We start from the raw sequence: 20,588 nt of genomic DNA, 5'->3' as shown, positions 1-20,588 counted from the left end.
ATTATTGAGGAGAGAATGAACAGAAATGACAAAACCGCTTGGTCTGGGCTCAGCCTGCACATTTCTCAAATATTTTCCTAGTTGAGTCGATTACCACATCTATTTGAGTGTATTTGTCTGCCCGTCTCCCAACACAGCCTCTCCGCTCCGCTCTCACATCTATAATGCCTCTCACACAAACCGACAACCTCAGCGGTAAATTAACACCAGACAAATGAAGGCCAAGTTTGACTGCTTAGCATACCAACTTTACAAAAGGTGGAGCTTAAATGTGAAATTCAATGTGACGTGTAGAATTTAGAAACAATCCTCCACTTAATCTGTTTTTTTGGACATTTGGGCAAAACTATTCCCCTTTTGGTTCTTTTGTATGGAAGCCTAAAGCATGCAAAATTAAATAAATGAGACATTATGAAATAAATAATCACATTAGTAACTACAGACAAAATGTGGAATATAACCCCCGACATGGTGGAATAATCCAATAATTTTTCAGACTTTTATGCCTCTAGCATGGCCTCAGAGATGGAAATGTCGGTCGTCGGTTCACCACTTTGGTCATGACAGAAATATCTCAATTGAATGGATTGTCATAAAATTTGGAGCGGATATACATGTGCTCTTCAGGGTAAATCGTAATACATGTGGTGATTCCTTAACATTTCATCCAGGTTTGGTTTGGTTTATTTGTACATTTGTAAATTAAAATTAGAGAAAAATATTAAATTTAAAAACAAAATGTGCGGGTGAGGTAGGTATAAGAGATAAAACACAATAACAGCACAAAGTAAAATATCAATATATATATATATATGTATATCTATATAAATATCATTGATCTAATTAATATTACATACAAAAAACAGCAACAAATATAAGGATTATTCTCTACAGTGACATTCACAGGTCAAATCTTGAAGTTGTCCAATACTTTTATTTTGTCTATTTTACTTTTACTTTACTTTTAAAATTGCCCTCTCTTTTTTAATCTGCTGAGTTTTATCTGCAAAACCAATTAAATTCTCATCAGGGTTAATTTATATTTAGTGCCAGTAGCCAAACGTATATCTGCTAAACATCAGCACGTTTAGCTTAGGTTCAGCATCACAGAGTTACTAACATGGCTATTTCAACACAGATATTTTTAATTCAGATCATTTTTCTTTTCTTTTTTAACATTTTTCCTTCTTACCATCTTTACTTGCATGATGGCACTTTTCATCATGTCCTTGTCAATTAAGACAAACATGGTGGAAAGATGCAGTTATGTGATTGGCTCATGCATAAATGAGCAACTGTATAAATATAAATATAAATAAAATATAAATATAAATCAGAATTCGATCCATTCAGTTTGATCACATTTCACAAAGTCTATAGTTGTTTTATCCTCGTTCAGGTTAGTTGGAGCCCCTAAACCTGAAAGTTAGCTGTTTTAGCCGGAGGAAGTCTCTCGTTATTCTTAACAATATTAGTTATATTAGATGTTATGTTATACTAAAATAGTTTTTTAGTCAGTCTTAACCCTCGTGTCGTCCTCCCGGGTCAAATTGACCCCGTCTGTTTTGACTCCTTCTGTTCCTTCTTTCCTTCCTCCCTCCCTCATTTCCTTCCTTAACTCCTTCCCTCCTTCCTTCATCCTCCCTCCTTTCCTTCCATCTTCCTTCCCTCCTTTTCTTCCTTCTTCCTTCCTCCCTCCCTCCTTCCTTCCTCGACTCGAGGACAACAGGAGGGTTAATAAACCTTTTCTCTTATTATACTTATTTAATTATTTTACTAATTTTATTTATTCTAAACATTTTATCATCTTTATTTTCTCATGTGTGCATTGGTCTCAATTTTGGTCTTTTAATTGTTGTCTTTTAACCATTGTCATTCCTTTTATGTTCTTGTCTTATTATCAGTTTGTCAATCTACTGTAAAGCACTTTGAACTACAAGTTTGATTGATTGATTGATTGATTGTGACGATGCCCTATGAATGCACAGTCTGTTTTCATCCAGGTCATTTCTTTTACAGTTTCAATATTTCAATAAAGAATTCACACAAACAGCATTTATTCTTTCAAACGTGTGGTTTTTATTTGATAATACTGAATATTTTGTCCTTCGCCTGGACTTACACAAAGCATCAAACACATGCACAGTCCTCTATTCACACAAGATACTCATTTCTCTACACCTCTCCCAAAAAGGATTATTCTCTCTCACTCTCACGTGACTCCAGCGCAAGAGGACCTTCTCGACTTGACACTACAGCTAAAGACATCGTAGACAAAGACAGCGAAAAAAACACACAAAAATCATGACAGGTATAATAATAACACTGAAAAAATACAAAGTAATGGAAAATGGAAAGAGTTTACTTTTAAATTATGCCTCTAATACTCCATCATATATATATTTTTTTGTTAATGTAGCTTGAGGTGTATAAAACAGCACTGTAAACTTTGATTGAGTAACTTGCTTTCTAGGACAGCGATAAAGCTTTTCATTAATAACTGGAAGGAGCAGGAAAGACAAGTCAAAGCTAACATTAAGCGTTGTAAGACCTTATTACTCATGAAATGAACCGTCCGCGAGAATATATTGGCAAATTATGAAAACTGCTGTTTGCATTTACAATCAACAGATAATACAAAGACACTGAAATAACATCCCACGAGCTATTTTTTGTTTCTCTTTCACACATAAAATCTGCAAAAAGATCCTTTAATATCCACACCTCTCACACGCCACTTTTGTGTTGTTGTTTTTTTTTCTTCTCTCTCTCCTCCTTTCGCTGCCTACTTTATCAGTTACGACAAAGATTGGCGATATTAAGCTTGTGGATAGATATGGATCACCAAAAGCACTCAAAATAGGCAAAATCTGCACCTGAGGTGGATCTGTCGGTCTGGGGGATAATAACTGTCACATCAGAGTGTTCAGGCTCTTGTCTTTACTGGAACTCATCCTCAAAAAGTGCAAATCTAGTTCTAATGCAGTAAATAATAATTATCAAGTAACAACAAAAAAAAAGTCTATGCATAGGTACTGTACAGCTACATAGTGGGAATAAGAAGGGTGGAAGAGGGGGAAGATTCGAAGGAGGGACTATTTCGGACATTTCTGATTAGACTGTGGGGCGGTGAAGAGGTGCTGTTTTACCTCACGAGCAGGTTTAAATTTAGAGCGCTCACATCTTCACACAGCATAGACTGGTCCAGTGAGGCCTGCGATGGTCACAGGCAGCGGTTAAAAAATCGCCACAGGAAATGAAACCAGAAATGCTATCAGCCATGCAAGATGAATCATGTTCTTTTTTTCTTTTCTTTTTTTTTTAAAGAAACAAATAAAGTGGGCGTCACCTACTGTAAGTCACCGGCAGCCAAACAGTTCCCAGCAGATATGATGAAAGAAGAAGTAAAAAATAATAATAACATTAGCGTTCGTCTGGGCGGGGGGAAGAGAGGGAGACAATCATTTTAAAAAAAGGCAACTTGGAATTTGGCTTTGGAATAAAATGGAGAATGAGGTAATAAAAAAGTAGAAACACGATGGGTAACGAATGATTGTCCGTAGATTCGGGGACTGATTAGTGGAGTCGGAGAGCAGAGCTAATAAAGAGCTTTGCATGGTGGGAGTGGGAGGAGGGAGGAGGGGGGGGCAGGAAGTGCTCTGTCTCACCGAGAATTTGTCTCCTCCTGACGCCAGCCTCAGGAGGAAGTTTCATCATCACTCGACCAGTCTATGTCTCATGATGCATTTTGCTTGTTTTTACACAGATGCTGCAGTCTGAGAACAACCTCTGAGCCTTTCCTTTCGTTTTTTCGCCGTCGAACTCGAACGTACCCTCATATTGCTCTCCTGACTCAAATGCTTACAGACAGCAAATTACAAAGAGAGGCTAAAGATTGTTTTCAGACCAGCAGTTCATTTCAGTCACATTTGCCTTTTTTTTTCTGTCAAAAAAAAAAACAAAAGAAAAAATCACTTCGCCTGATGTTGTTATCTTAAAATTTCATTGGAATCGTTTACATTTATTTTCGTCAGGCTGTGCAGTGGGCAGTCAAGCGTGCCACTCGACTAGGGGTCCTCGGCATCCAGGAACTCCTTCTTGGGCGGTGCGACGCCGCGGTACCAGGAGCAGGAGCCGTCCGCTCTCTTGACGCAGGCATAGTGGTTGGCCTGGCGACCGTGCACCTGCTTCTCGATCATCAGGTCCGTCCACAGACACTCCTCGGGGGCGGAGATCTCACAGGGCAGAGAGGGACAGCGCACGATCTGCAGAGACACACAAAGCAGTCTCCGTCTACTGTATGCATATAAAATCAAGTTATATCATCACATTAGGTTTGAGTTTCAGTAAAAATACCAAAACTTTATTTTTATATGTGAGTTCATTTGAAGAAAGTTCAAAAATGTTCTGATTTCATTTTTTCTCTCTTTATAACCACATTTATTATATTTTTTAATGATTTGAGTCATGACTATTACAAGAAAAATGATTAACTAGAACCCAGCATGGACATAGTTGATGAATAGAAAAGATGTTCAATAATTTATTATGTTACAAAAAAGTTGTTTGCCGTCCAAGAACTTCGTCTCGCTCTAAAAATGGCAGGATGATGATTTTAAAGGAGTAGTTTGATATTTTTCAAAAAGGATGCTAAAGTTAGGAGAGAAAATCACTCTCACATGTGTCTGATGAATATGTAGCTGAAGTCAGAGAAAATCCACCAAACAGCATCTCTAAACCTCATTTTCTTCTCTGATATCAAGGTTTTCAGTTTATTACCCCTGAGCAGAGCAGAGTCAGGCTCACTTTTTGTTTGCCCCTTGTTTTCGATATATTTATAAATAGCTAAGATAATCAGCTGCTGTCTGTGGTTTCATATTTACTGTACAGACAGGGAAGTGATGTCAATGTTGTCGTCACTCTCTTCTCTGTAACTCTTCTTTTAACAGTTTATAACTTTCAGATCGTATATCCAGTGAGGTGCAGACTGGTGTGAGCTTCAACACCAGTCCATCAAAACTTAAACACATCACAACTCTTCTCCAGTACAGAATTTATTCATTAATTCACTAAATGTTTTCAGCTGTGTCGCTTTCAGCAGGGTCGAGACTGATGTTGTTTCTGGTTTCCATTTAGAGTGACTTAGTGACATAGATCACATGAATAAATGATCTTTGAATCATATATTTATAATAACATGTGCTTTAATACCAAGAAGTTTTGAGGTGTTATACTTATTTTCATTTTCAAATAATCTGTTCATATTCTGTCTCATATTTTATAGTGTAGATTATAAAAATGTCTTTCCTTCGCTCCCAGAGCTACGATATATCCTTAAAAGTGCTCAGCAAAGACTGGAAATCTGAACTTCCACAGCTCCAATGAAGATCATATCACATGATCTTCAAATCTATCGTGAAAATAGATGTTGAGGTGAGCTTGTCAGGTTGTCAACAAAGAGATAATTAGTTTATAATGATAAAATACATCAAATCCTCTTTAACAAGCTGAAACCAGTACAATGTTAAGCACTTTTTCTTGATGAATGACTCAATTATCAAAGTTACAGTCCATTCATTTTCTGTTTACACAAAAAAAAAATCAGCTAATCTCTTCTGCACAAACCCATCGGTCAGATGTTTGTCGTTATAGCTCATGTTGTGGCTCACGTCTCGTCTCCTCTGCTCTGTTATGTCTGGTTTTGTACTCTAGGACAAGAATAGCTTGCTGCCTTTTTTTCCCCTTTTTAAATAGATAAACCTCACTCATGAACAGCCATCCCCTGCTTTACCTTGCAGTCACAGCCCATCTGGTAGCGCTGGCTGAGGCTCTTCTTCTGGGTGGTGCTCAGAGAGTCCCAGGGCATGATGTAATCACACAGGGTCACATGCATGCGCCCGCTGCCCTCGCCCTTGCCTGTGAAGACATGAGAGATGAAAGCTTTTTTTGACACATGACACGTGATCATACCTGCAGAAAGAACACAGACACACACCAGCAGCTGAGCACTGGATGCATCAATATAAAAATGTTCTTACTGTGAAGAACATCAGATAACAGATTCACAGGTTAAATAGATAAAATCTGTTACTTCTCAGTCTGGTGCCTGCAGGGGAAAGCACAGACCACCTGTCCTTTCTGAAAAGCTGGAGCTTATGTTTCATACACGAGTGGCAGTAGTCAAAACAAGGCGTTATTTCAAGTTGAGTTTATCTGCTGAGGCTGCGTTCTCCTCACTTCACCATTATCTGTCTGCGGAGCAACTCTCGACATGTTGAAGTCTTCTCAGTATGTGATCCCAGACGGGACTGACTCATGTTTCACTGTAAAGCTTCCAACTGTTAACCCTTCAAACCAAAGAATAGGGTGAATCATTTTCTTTTTTTTTTTTTTTTTAAAAGATGCCCCAGACGGCAGAAAGTTAACCATCTTTCCCAGCTGCTTGACTCTGGAGTCTGAGAGAGAGGAAACGCTGGCTTCAGCAGATCCTCTCCTTACAACTCTATGTAATTAGGGCAGAGTGTTTGCGGGTGCATCTCTGTCTGCGATGGGGAAACCAGAGCACGCATGACATCATGATCCTCTCTGTCTCCTCGGCCGCTGACGGACTCTGCTGCTTTCAGTCACAATATAACCCAGATTTTATACGCAAACACGACTACTGGCTTAGAAATGTGACAATAAAAGTCTCACTGGACTGTCTACGTCTAATGGAAATCAGACATTGTGTCAGGCTTGAAGACATCTGAGGCTGATGGAATAATATATGAGAAAGACAGGTACATAATATAATATTTTGGGACTCAAAACATAACAGAAAAATCTCCTTTAAAATACTTTTGCATACTGGAAAGAAAGTCGTCACAAGGAAAAAGCTGCACGCAAACTCTCCAATAAAAGATGCCAGGACTATAATAATATTAATAAAATAAACTATATAATAAAATTGATCTTTATCTTTAGACTACATAATGATAAATATCTGAAATACTATAAAAAATGAATATATGATGCTAAATATATGGCTATAACTGTGTTTCCCATGTCAGCCCATGCTTAAAAATATCTATAAAAACTAAAATTTCATATTAAATCTATTACATTAAAGGTCATTAAAAAGGTCACTGAGTGGAACATTTAGATATATTTAATTCAAATATCTGGATAACAATGTCATCCTGCTCCCTTTAAAGGTTTGATATCAATGTTATCTCGGGTCAAGCAGTGAGAACAAGATATACAACCTGAATATTTACAACCTCACGGAGCTCAAGTTGTACCAAGACAGACGAGGTCACTCCCAGTCTGTGCAGGGTTTTAGTCAGCAGCGTATCATTACCCATAATAACATAAACAGTTACTCCCTCCAACACACACACACACACACACACACACACACACACACACACAAAAAAAAGCCCTTCTAGTCTGTATCCGTCCTGATGCTGCCCGTCTGCCCGGCTGTTTACACCTGCAGCTCGATATCTGATTATACGTCTGTCTGTGGATTCCTGTTGCTTTCCCGTCTGTCTGAGTAACTGTCTGCCTTTTCATTCATTCAACTTTTGTTTTTATGTTCAATCTTAGTTTCCTACTCCCTTAAAAAAAAACCTTGAAATAACATAAAACAGCAGTCTTAAAAGTGTTTAAAGGACTACACACAGTCCTTTTGAATGAGTCCTGATCAGCCGTATTAGTTAATGTGTCCACTGTAGCATTTGTATCATTCTGTGTAAATGTAAATGTTATAAATTTAATACAAAGCAGCCAAATTTCACCTCAATTCACTCCGGTTTAGCTACTTTTTTTTAGCTTTACAGCTGCTGAAACGTGCTGTTTTCTCACTTCTTTATGAATCATAAATGTATTTTCAGAGCATTTTTAGATAGCACGGTGTAGAGACTGTAGATGTGAGGGTAGTAACATGCAGAACAGGTTGGTATGTTGTAGTTGATCTGTGTCGGACTGCTGGACTACCAAGATGTCTTGTCAATTGAGTATTTTCAATCAATAAATTCCACATATAGGAAACAAAATGTCTAAAACTGCCCACCAGAAATTACCACACTTACCTGAGTAATAGATTTAAATTTGCTTTTATGTCACTCAAAAACTCAATTTACAAAAATATAAACCAGTAAAGCAGCAAATCTTTAAGTCAAAGGAACAAAAAAGCGCTTATTTGGTATTTTGTACTTGATAAATTACCTAAATTATTACTAGTCAGTAAACACAGTGTATGCAGTTTACAAGGTTTAAGGGAAATATGCTTATTCACTTTTTGTTTTTGCCAACAATTAGATGAAGAGATCGATACCACTCCTGCACATTAAGTATAGAGCCGCTGTTAGCTTAGCTTAGCTTAGCATAAAGACTAAAAATAGAGGGAAACAGCTAGCCTGGCTCGGCTTAAAGGGTGAGAAAGAAAATGTGCCAACCAGCACCTCTAAAGCTCCGTTTTAACCAGAGCTTAAAAAAAGATAAGTTGTGGTTTCATGGGGGGTTATGTGGTGGACTGACTCAGTGACTTCCTGGAGTTTAGTCATAACCACGAGATCAACAGAGGTAATCAGCAGAGACACAAACAGTTATGAGTAAAAAAAACCCATAAACAATACAAGGTGTATTTTTTACGTTTCTGTTTGTCTTAACTAGTGAACTTCAGATGCTTCAGACACAGACAGGCCAGCTGTTTCTCGCTGTATCCACGGTTTGTGCTAAGCTTAACTAGCCGATATATGACCGACAGGACAATGGGAACATGATGATTTATCAGCTTTAACTGCAGATAAAAGTCAATAAAATCTCATAAGTAACACACCTGAGATCAGGTACTCCTTCTTGCCGCTGGCATCCAGGGTAACGCCACAGACAGCGGACACAGGAGCGGTGAAGACAGCCTCGATGTCCTGGTTCGGCCCCTTGAACATCTGGAATAAAAGCACACAGCGAGCGGGTCAAAGGTTGAAGTATAAAATCACTGCAGTGACGCATCTGGTGAATATTCCTCCAGCGCGTTCTTACCTTGATCTGTTTGATCTCATACTGGATCCTCTTGATGGGGTTCCCGTAGATATCGTTCCCAGAATCCACCTCTCGCTCTCCCACCACCTTTGCTCGAATCACTGCGACAGAAACAGAGAGGCATGAGTCAGAAGTCACATGATCTTATACTCAAAACATACAAAGAAAGACACAAGAGCCCGACCGATATACATTAGTTGGCCGATACTGGTGTATCACAGATATATGGGTATCGGCATATAATGATGTCCAATAAATGCTAATACTATTAATATATTCTTTAAGGTTCTATAAGCAGCATTTCATGTATATTTTATCCTTTTTCTTAAATACATTTTTTTGGTTTTTAGGTCTGTTTTTTTCATTTATGGTTATTTATAATTATTACATTTACTGTTTCAGTACATGCCTCATGTTTCATAAATTTGTCTAAATGTTTAATAACCACATTTAAGGGGCTATTTCAAAAGATTAGTTTTTACATGTATATACACGATTGTTGGCTGATATCACCATCTTTTTACTCCCTACTATGAGTATTGGCCACACACATCCAGTATCAGTCAGGCCCTTAGACAGAAAGACACAGCAGAGGACATAAAGACAGAAAAAACATTTTAAATTTAGAAGGATAAAAACAAGATTTAAAATCACTAACATAAAACAGAATTTAGCAAAATGACTAAAAACACACAATCCTAACCTCGTGACCTGACTCCACTGAAAGCTGATAAACAATAACATTAATTCATCAGGCTCAGCTCCTTCTTATTCACCACATCTCAGGCTAAAAAGAGGGCAGATGGACCACATCAAGAACGACATCCACAGCTGCCTGAAGTCTCGTGTGCACAAACCACATCAAGTAAAATGAAGTAAAACGAGACACAGCCGCCCAGCTTCAGCGTCTAAAGCGGCCCAGTCAATGAAAAACACAACTGCAGCGTTTCATTGGTCCAACACGACTTCAGAAACAGACACATGAACTGACTTTGGCCCGCTGCGACGACGCTTCCTGCTTCCAAACATGAAACAAGGAAACCATCAAAGAATCAGATTGAGGGACTAAGAAGACAACGTGAAAGACGATACGGGGAGAAAAAGCCTTGGCCTGAGGCGTATTTCTCATTGTGTGTGTGTGTGTGTGTGTGTGTGTGTGTGTTTTAATAGCCTAACTGACTACATCAAGCTTCAGCTATGCTTTGGGCATTTATTCAGGATGGAAAATATGAGCAATAGAGAAAAAAGAAAAAAAAAAAAAAAAAAAAAACATAAAATAAGCAGGAACAGAGGACACGTACACATAGATAAACACACACATACACACACACAGACACACACACACACACAGTTGTCTGCTGTTGCTCTTACACCCTTGGGTTCAGTTTACAGCTTGGAGCAGACACAAATATGGGGTTCATTGCTCCCAGAGTTAATAACGTCTCTGCCTCTCTCTCTCTCTCTCTCTCTCTCTCTCTCTACTTCCTTTTCCCCCCTTTTCATTCTTCCCCTTGGTCCAGACACACATGCTTTCCTGCACATGTAGCACACACGGCTGCAAATGATTACTTTAATTATTTATTTGTATGTCCTTTTTTTTTTTTTTTTTATTCATCAATAAGTAATTAGTCTGTTAAATGTCGGAAAACACAAGCTCCAAGAATCCAAGGTGATGTTTTCAGAGGTCTTCTTTTGTCTGACACAAAGTCCAAATGTTTTCATAATTATTTATTCTGATTAGTGGATTAATTGATAGACAGAGAATTAATCTGTAACTATTTTGTCAACCAATTACGGTAATTGCAGCAGTTTTCCTGTGTCAAACTTGATGGTAAACTACATTTCTTTGGATTTCTGAGTGATGATCACAACACAAGACATTTAAAGGTGGCACCAACTGGACATTTCTCAGACCAAATGATTTATAATGAAAATAATTAGTTGAAGAAAATATGTTTCAGCATTAGATAGATTTGGGTTCAGCATCATTTTCAGGGTTTCAACCCAGTAAACTGTTTTTGCAGAGTCGGTAATCCATAATCCGTAAACATCCTGACACGTCACCACATCGGTAAGAACAACGGCTTAAGCAATATCCGCATTCATTAAATATATGACGTGTGAAATACCACCTTCGATCCAAAGAGATAAAGTTATAATCTCAAAGATTTTCTTTTAAATAAATGTCTGAGTCACTATCTTAGGGGCTGAATGAGGCAACGTAATAGTGATTGAGCCTTTGGTCCACAAATGAAAGCTCTTGTATTTGCAGCATTATGAAGATTACGAGCAGGTTGTTGGTGCATTAAAATCACAAATAGCTCAGTTAGTGACGTGTTTTCGTAGCCCACCGGTTGATCCGCCAGATGTGTCAGGCAATTTCAGCATAATGCCATATGGTGGCACCATAACATGAGATATATATTTGCGCTTTAAGCTTTTATTTCATGTAAGTTATATTCGGTAAGTTTGGTAATAAATCTGTGATTATCAACTTAAAGATGATAATAAGTCTTTATGTGTTGTTTGTAGCTTGTTGTGCTGCCCCCAAGTGGCCAAAAACTCTACTTCTGCAAGTTTAAGTTGTCAACATAATGTTAGAAGAACTGAAGAAGAAACTCAAACTGACATTCAACAAACAGATCACATTTTTACAACGTTAATAAATGACTCTTGCTGATAAAAGAGTCAAAAGGAGATAAAAAAGTTTTTCCAGTCGGTAATCCATAATCCGTAAACATCCTGACATGTCACCACGTCGGTGAGGATGACGGCTTAAGCAATATCCACACATTAAATATGTGAGGTGTGATATACCACCTTCGATCTCTTTTAGCCAAAGAGATAAAGTTATAATCTCAAAGATTTTCTTTTAAATAAATGTCTGAGTCACTATCTTAGGGGCCGAATGAGGCAACATAATAGTGATTGAGCCTTTGGTCCGCAAATGAAAGCTCTGGTATTTGCAGCATTATGAAGATTACGAGCAGGTTGTTGCTGCGTTAAAATCACAAATAGCTCAGTTAGTGACGTGTTTTTCATCGGCTGGAGGTTCAAAAACACTTAACGCCATATGGTGGCCGCTAGACATGGGATGATATCTGTGTTCAAGGTATACCGCAGTTTGAAAAAGCCACAATAACCAAAACCGCCAAATTTTCTGTCATACCATTCCTAAGGTATGAGCTGTTATTTGTCTGGTCAAAGACAGAAAGTGTTGGTCAGAAATCCCTCAGGTGGTGCAGCTGCAGCGTAGAGTATCACGACCCCTCACACTGTCATTACAGTGTATATTCAGGTTAAATTAACATGTCTGTCTTTATTTTTCTTCCTTTTAGGAACATTTTAGAGCTGTAATCGCAATAGCGCAATACCGTGAAACCCTGATATTTTTTCTTATGGTTATCATACCACCAGAATCTCATACCAGCCCATGCCTAGTGGCAGCAAAGAATGAAATAGAGATCCTCGAGATTCGTGCTTTAAACTTTTATTTCATAAAAGTTATATTCAGCAAGTCTGCGTTTACCAACTTAAAGATGATATGTATTTAAGTGTTGTTTGTAGCTTGTTGTGCTGCCCCCAAGTGGCCAAAAACTCTACTTCTGAAAGTTTAAATTGTCAACATAATGTTAGAAGAACTGAAGAAGAAACTCAAACTGACATTCAACAAACAGATCACATTTTTCCAACTTAAATAAATGACTCTCGCTGATAAAAGAGGCAGAGGCGATTTAAAAAAGTGATTTTTTTTGACTGAGATGAACAAACCAGGGTGCAGTTACTTCACTTATTTTCTTTTAGCTTCTAGCTCTTTTCTTGCTGTATTGATCTATGCGATTTTAAATGGTGGTTTGCTTCTTTGCTCATGTTATGTGGACGCCAGGAGGACCAGCGACCACTTTGTGGAAACTAATGGGGATCAAAAAAACAGGATAAAGACACAAAATGGAAGTGGCTATCATGGGGCTGATGGATGCCTTATTAAAGTCATTCATCAGTGCTTCAGAGAAACCAATCCTTCCTCTGAAGAAAACTCCTGCGTTTTAGTTCCACTCTGATGCTTATGCAAATACGCAGGAGCAGCCAGAGTACACACATAAACACACACGCAGCAGTATACCTGGCTGGCGCTCTCTCCTGCATTCCTTTCAGTTTTTCCGCTCTCGTTTCCTGACCTCATTCTGGGCCACAAACTAATGAGCAAAGAATCAGCAGCAGGGCACAATACTGAGGGGAAATTACTCTGTTATTCACAACAGATTGCTATTATGGGAGCTTATCGGTCCACCTCGGTGTTGCAGACGTGTTTACTTCTTTGTTTCCCCCTGCAATAAAGCTGGAGCGGTTGATCCTTGTGCAGTCTAAACAGCGTGTTGCCAGGGCAGAAAACTGCACAGCGTGAAGCTAAAACAGCACGACTACCAGGAGTTATACCACAGATTGATCCGAAACGTCATCTGATCGCCAGCAGTCAATCAGCAGCATCGAGCCCCCTCCGTCAACCACTGGCTGACCCACATTTCGCTTGTTCCTCTACCCTCCAGACCAGGATGAAGCTTAATGACATGTAACATGCCTATCAATCACACTACGCAATGTTTTCCATGCAAACTTCACATGAACACACACACACACACACACACCACATCCCAACTGCCCCCCCTCCCATTCAATCCACCGCATGATTATCCATTTCTTTTTTCATACTCAAATCATCCCCGACTTTCCCCCATGTGGTTTCAGCTCCAGACGTATGAGGGCCTTCTGTTTAAATCGGTCCTTTGAACGGAGATGAGACGGCCTCAAAACACAAATTTAGCCAGCCTCCTGACCTCTGACGACATCCGTATGAAGGCCGGCACGGCAAAAAGAAGAAAGCTCAGGTTGTCTCTGTCATGAAGTCACGATACAAATCCTGACCATCAAGACTTTCAAAGGAGAAACCGAAAGAGCATTTGAAGGGGGCAGAAGCTCCACTATTAGAGCCTGATCGATATAACAGAAGGTTTTTGGCCACTTGGGGGCAGCAAAACAAACTGTAAAACACCAACATTGTTATGGTAAACTGTAGCTTACTGTACGTGCATCCAGTTATATATTATATAATATATTTATCTGGATTAATAGTTTCTTGCTCTCCTTTGTCAATCTGATAGTGAAGCAGAACAGACCAGTTGCAGAAAACCAAAACAATGAGCTGAAAGATGTTAAAACAGCAGGGTCTATGGGCTCGCCATTATGAGAAAACCCTTTCATTCATAAAAGCAGACATTTAATCTACAGTTATTAAATGTATTCATAAGAGCTGGTTTAAAAGTGTAGAAAGCTGAAACTCAACAGGAAGTAGCACCAACCTAATGCTGATAAAACATGCAAGAGGATGGTAGATTTACTTCACTCACCAGCCAAAAAACTGAAAGGTTGGTAAAATTTGAACATTCACTAATCATTTAGCTGGTGGACAAAAGTGAGAGCAAACAAAAACAGTAAAATTTGAGACTGTAAAACCAAAACAATGAGCTGAAAGATGATAAAAAGCTCCACAGAGCTGAGAAAAAACTGATAAATTCTCTCATTAGAAATATGACTTTTTGTGAAAGTGAAAATATAAAGTAATGTACCTTTAATTTCTCATGAAGTGTACTGTTAGAGTTATTTTCCCTGTTGATGTTTTGTAGTAGTATTGTTCAACTGTTTGTGTGTGTTACGTACATTGAGATCTATTGAATGACTAATGGAAAAAGCCTAGGTGAAGCAAATGCTTCAGCTAACACCCTTTTCAATCAAAAACAGCTTTACTTACTATTACTATCTACTTATTTATGTCTACTTTTATTAACTTTCCCTTTTGGTTTGTCACTATTACGTACTTTATTTACGTCTGTATTTGAGTTTAATGACCGAAAACTGACCTAAAGTTGACCAAACTGTTAAATGTGTTCCCTCAGTATAAACCAGTATAAATCTTTGTGACATCTCTTAGTGACCACTTGAGATAAATATTTATTTCAACACAACTCAAACACAAATAAACGCCGACGTAAAAAAGGTGCTGCTCTGAATTATTGATGATCAGAATCGGCCGGAGAAAGTAAGCACTCATCAAGCTCTTTAAAAACACCCTCAAAAGACCGCGTCAGATTTTTCTTTTTAACGAGGCTTTGAAACACAAACTTTGTTAAGTCACGTGGCCCGCTTACACATGCACATTTCATGAAGAAAACGTGTTTATATTCCCATAAATGGAAACACATTCATTCAGGGTGCATGTGTTATTACATGTCCACTGCTGTGTTTTGTGCAGACAGCTGGGTGACTCCACACCAACCAGCCTCCGGACAGTCTGACTGGGCCGGGCTGCTGGGGAAGTTCCCCTTTGTGGGCAACAGATTTATATGAAAAGAGGATGTTTGTTTCACATGTGTATATGTGTGTGTGTGCGCATGTGTGTGTGCGTGTGTGAGAGTGTGTGAGATTTTGTGCGGTGGGTGCATGACACTGCTCGATTTTTAAGGCTTGTGGTCTCACCAGGAGCATCACTTAGCATGAAAAACAGAAGGTGACACACACACAATACTGGAGCCAGCATTTAGAGTCCTCTGTGTGTGTGTGCTTGTGTGTGTGAGTATGTGTGTGTGTGAACATGCAGCGAGTGGGAAACCATCCCAACAAAACAAATATCAATTGTCAGACCACATAATTTCTGACAATGTCACTTTTGTTGTTGCCTACACGCACATTCTGGCAAACCAGACAAATCGACTCTGTTCTGATTCTCTCTGCTTTTCATCGCTGCCCTTTCTTTCTTTCTCTACTTTGTCCTTTCTTCCCCTCTGCAGAGTCATTTCTGAGTGTTTACTCCAGCAGGTGGGGTCGCTGGGAGCTTTTAAGATCCGCCAAAAGTTACAGTTTCATCCTCCTGAAATCAACGCCAGACAATAACACTGCTCATTGTTGTTGTTTATCTGTCTGTGGGGCTTTAAACATCCACCCAGCTGCACTAAACTGTATTTTTTATATCAATTCTGGATGAAATGATAATGTGTGACATGAAAGGTGAAGCTCATAATGTCAAACCAACACAAATTTTATCACCTGACTCTTCATTCCCCTCAACTCTATGATGCTTTTTGATCTTTACTATACACCAACTCTGTTAAGGTTTGGCTTTCTATAAAATTTCAAAGCAGCTTTAATCAATGAATTTGTTAATTGTGGATCAAAAGACTAGCTGTGGTTTAAAAAGGGTCACTTGTAATGGTGAACCTACAGACTCTGCAGATCCTCTCAGCTCTATGCTCTCATTGTTTCGGTTCTCACAGAGTTAGCGACTAGCTGCTGAGGATAGCAACGCATTTAGACATTGGTCACTGTTGCTGTTTAGTGGTCTGAGCAGACTTAAGCTGGGCAAAGACTGCGGGAGTTTTGGGAGGATTTATCCTCGGTTGGTACCGATGTTCAACCCAGATTATCTGATGATGTGAGAGGTTTATAGATCCAATCTTAAACCTTCAGAGCTGTTCACAGACTCATCGTGGTTGCCCTGACCATTTCAAACATGGTTGATATTTAGGTGTTAAAATCTGGCTGATTATGTCTAGAGTCCGACTGATACTGGATTTTTGGGGCCGATGCCGATACCAGGAAATATAAAAATTCCGATATCTAACTTTATATATACAGAATATATACATAAACACTAGATATATAATGGAGGGATGATATTTTACAGTTTAAGAATAAACAAATAATTTTTATGAAAAAGACATCAGGGCAGTGAAACAGTAAACTTCACTGGGAAATATTAAAACTTTACTTAGGAAAAAGGATTAAATATACATAAAATGCAGACTATATATATATGTTATAATATAATATAATATAATAAAGTATTATAATATATGTACTATTATTTTACACCAATATCAGCTGGTAATATCGGTCGGCTGATATATCGGTCGGGCTCTAATTAAATCACTAATTTCCAAGCAGGACCTCAATGGCCAATGAGAGCACACTGGTGGTGTTGCCAAGCAATGGTAAACATTCTAGCCCTCGAGGCTAATGCTAGCTAGCACACGTCTGTTGACATACATTAAAACTGATAAAATATCTGCTCCAGGTCTCGCTGAAGAACAGGCGACCTGTGACGACTGCTTCTAACCAACCATTGTTCATCCAGACTCGTTTAACTTTCTTGTTCCTGTTCTTTCTTATTGCACAGCATCTTGTTTACATCTGCTTCCCAATCAGATAACGTGCGCTGGTGCATTTCTGCCTCTGGAACAATAATCTTAATAATGTCCTGTAGTCTGTGCATGTTTGAGATTTAAGACAAGAAAATCTGTGAAGTTTCTCCTTTTCTGCATGACGCAACTGGATTTCAAAACTCGGTTACGATGTTAAAACTTCTCTAGTCTGCGCCCGGTTTAAAACCTCCATCTTCCTCCCTCTGTGAGAACAACAGCTAAATTGACTCATAGACCTTTCAAAAAACATGAGGACACCAAACAGAAATACACAACTTCTGCAACACATCCCGTCTCCTGCCAGCTCAGCGAGAGAGACTGAGTCACACCTGAAAATAGAGCTGTCATTCTGCAATATGAAATTACACAGATACATATCTCATGCACGCACGCACACACACACAAACGTGCATGTGCAAATCAATGTGAGATAAAAAGAAAAGAAGAAATGATGCTCTGTAGCCTAAGAAATGTGGTATTGGAAGTTTCTCTTTCTCAAGGATACCACGCATATTTTCTCTTGGATTGTCATTTTTATTGCCTTTTCCCACAAAAACACACCCTCAACTGACAGCCAGATGTCATGCGTGTGCGTGTGTATGCGTGTGTGAGAGAGAGTTCACCATGCATGGCAGCGTTCGTGAAAGTGTGTGTGTCCCTGCGTTACACCGGGAGCAAAGTTGGGAAAACCCCAGCAGCATTCCTGCAATTCCTCCCAGCACCACCCCTCGCAGGAAGAAACAGGGCAGGAATGGAAATAAAAATATGAGGAGGAAAGCTCGCGGTGTGACATATTCTGTGGTTGAGATTCAATCCCCCCCTAAAATTTCTCTTCACAGACCAACCGCTCCACTCTCTCCATCCCTTGTCCTCCTCTCTGCTCTTTCCCTCCTTGTCTCTTTTCCTCTCTTGTGCCACGTTGCCCTGCAGAGCCAGGCAACGCTCCTTCTTCGTCCTGGAGCTGCCGAAACGCCGAGGGGTGAAGCCTGGTAAACGCAGTCAGTCTGAGCTCCAGAGAGGAAACATTATGTACAGCGATGGTCTCGGTGTGTTTCCTGTGTCTCCAGCTGACTCAACAAACATAATGCATTTACACCCTGACATACAACAATATCTTATTGTGTGTTTTTAGGGGCGACGCAGTCATAACACAATGACATTAGAGGAAAGTTCAATAACAACTCATCAGTGAGTGCCACAAATGCACTTTTAACTTCTTAAAGTGATCTTGGATTGCATTTTAAAAGGGAGTTTCCTTCAAAATAAGCTTTGTGTTTGTGTTTTGGGGGTGTGTGTGCCCCCTTTAAAGCATGTCACCATGACACCTCAACAACAAATTATTTACTCCTGCTCTTCCAAAAAAAAGCTTCTTGTGCATTACAGATAATCTATGCTTGTCAACACAACACGATTAAAAAAAAAGAAAATATAATAATGGGATCTGCAGGAGTCTGCATGCAGTGCAAACAATCCTGGGCCATGGCCTTGAGGAGCAACACCCTCCACCTTCAGCCTTTCCAGAGGTTTCCAGTAGCCTCTCTCAGCCCATTGAGCATGCACGGGAGGCGGGCTGAGCTGCTGCAGAGCTCCCGGTGCAAGAGGCTGGCTGGTGCAACATGGGGGCCACGTAAACAATAACAACAACAACAACAACAACAAGTCTCCGCTGCTGTACTCACCTACATCGGCGTTGCAGAAAGCCTGTTGCGGATGAACCGGAGCACAGCTGCAGGCTTCCGCGAGCTCCTCCACCCGCCACAGCACCAGCAGCGCGAGCGTGCAGAGGATGCCGTTCACGGTAAACGGCATTTTCATTTATTAACACTGATGCGACGTTTCCCCACCGTCTCTTGGTTTGTGTAGTGTCTGCGCAGATGCGTCGCAGTGTGGATCCAGTGGCAAGCAGTGACCCTCCTCTGTTTCTCTCTCTCTCTCTCTCTCTCTTTTTTTTCTTTTTTCTGTCTTTTACCGACACAAACCGGGCGACGTCAACAAACACCGGAGCCGTCTCCACTCACTCAGCTGCGGGGGTTTCAAGGTGAGGTTATGCACGGTATGCACGGTGGGCTTCTCGCCGGTGTCTGCAGCTGTCTGTCTCTTTTCGGGAGTGTTTTCGTTTCTGGGATCAAGGCGGTTTTATAAAGCTGCCAAGCCGACTCCTCCCCCGCAGGTGACGGCCGCACCGGCAGGAGGCGCTCGGTGCTCCGGTCTGGAAGAACCGGAGCATTTTTAAATGCTCAGTGATGCAAGAAATATACTGAGATACTTTAATTAAGTTAAGTACCAACAGAGCAGGGGGGTCAAACTCATTTCAGTTCAGGGGCCCACATACAGCCCAATGTTATCCTGAAGTGGGTCAGACCAACAGAACCAAATATATAAACCCTTTATTTACTGTTTCAACAATATTATTTCTCTTTTTTTCATATTATTTTGCATTATCTTGCTTGATAACATTCAGAAAGCAGAGCAACACTCTTCCACTTCCTTATGTATTTTATTGAAACGGAAAATGACAAGAACTTAATGAAACCATGAAAAGAAATCCTCATTAGCTACTTATAAAACTATAACACAACAATCTTAATAAAACTAACTATTAATTTAACAAAAAATCCAAAAGTTTGTAGCAGCTATACAGAAGTGTCACATAATATTTCTATTTTTGAAAATATTAGTAGTTGTGACTATATTGTTTGGGGGTTGTTGGGAAATTTTAGGAAAAGTCATAAAATTTCAGAGTAAAAGACATTTGTTGTGTGTAATATTCATACTTTGCAAAATTATCCAGCGGGCCAAATTGGACCCCTTGGCGGGCCAGTTCTGGCCCATGGGCCGTATGTTTAACACCCCTGCAATAGAGTAATGTAAAAATACTCTATTACAAGTCAAAGTCATAAAATGCATGAAAAGTGTTAGAGAAGCATGTTACTGTTGTAGCTGCTGGAGGTGGAGCTAGTTTATACTACTTTATATACAGTTAGCTAGTTTATACTACTTTATATACAGTTAGCTAGTTTATACTACTTTATATATAGTTAGCTAGTTTATACTACTTTATATACAGTTAGCTAGTTTATACTACTTTATATACAGTTAGCTAGTTTATACTACTTTATATACAGTTAGCTAGTTTATACTACTTTATATACAGTTAGCTAGTTTATACTTTATATACAGTTAGCTAGTTTAGTCCAGTGGTTCCCAACCTAGGGGTGGGGCCCCTCCTAAGGGTCACCAGATAAATGTGAGGGGTGGTGAGATGATTAATGGGAGAGGAAGGAGGAAATAACAAAGTGCTGACTTTTTCGC

At 39.4% G+C, this 20,588-nt stretch overlaps 1 protein-coding gene across 1 annotated transcript; it reads right to left on the bottom strand.

The window, feature by feature from the left end:
- Positions 1–2,055: 2,055 nt before the first annotated feature.
- On the bottom strand, positions 2,056–19,374 carry timp2a (TIMP metallopeptidase inhibitor 2a). The gene is made up of 5 exons (XM_053341365.1): positions 18,956–19,374; positions 9,025–9,125; positions 8,822–8,930; positions 5,792–5,916; positions 2,056–4,265 (listed from the first exon to the last, which is right to left on the bottom strand). Exons 1-5 carry the CDS (start codon positions 19,089–19,091, stop codon positions 4,068–4,070), a joined length of 669 nt encoding a protein of 222 aa, XP_053197340.1. The 5' UTR covers positions 19,092–19,374; the 3' UTR covers positions 2,056–4,067.
- Positions 19,375–20,588: the final 1,214 nt, after the last annotated feature.

This window comes from Scomber japonicus, chromosome 20, assembly GCF_027409825.1.
Source record: "Scomber japonicus isolate fScoJap1 chromosome 20, fScoJap1.pri, whole genome shotgun sequence".
NCBI classification, from domain to species: domain Eukaryota; kingdom Metazoa; phylum Chordata; class Actinopteri; order Scombriformes; family Scombridae; genus Scomber; species Scomber japonicus.
Note: the sequence above shows the minus strand (reverse complement) of the source record. Positions and strands in the feature narration are given on the sequence as shown.

Excerpts from the sequence above, each read along its gene's own strand:
- timp2a (XM_053341365.1), bottom strand. The coding sequence starts at position 19,091 with ATGAAAATGCCGTTTACCGTGAACGGCATCCTCTGCACGCTCGCGCTG. Across the intron at positions 9,126-18,955 it reads TTTCTGCAACGCCGATGTAG|TGATTCGAGCAAAGGTGGTG; the intron begins GTGAGTACAGCA and ends TTTCTGTCGCAG. Across the intron at positions 5,917-8,821 it reads GAAGGAGTACCTGATCTCAG|GCAAGGGCGAGGGCAGCGGG; the intron begins GTGTGTTACTTA and ends ATGTCTTCACAG.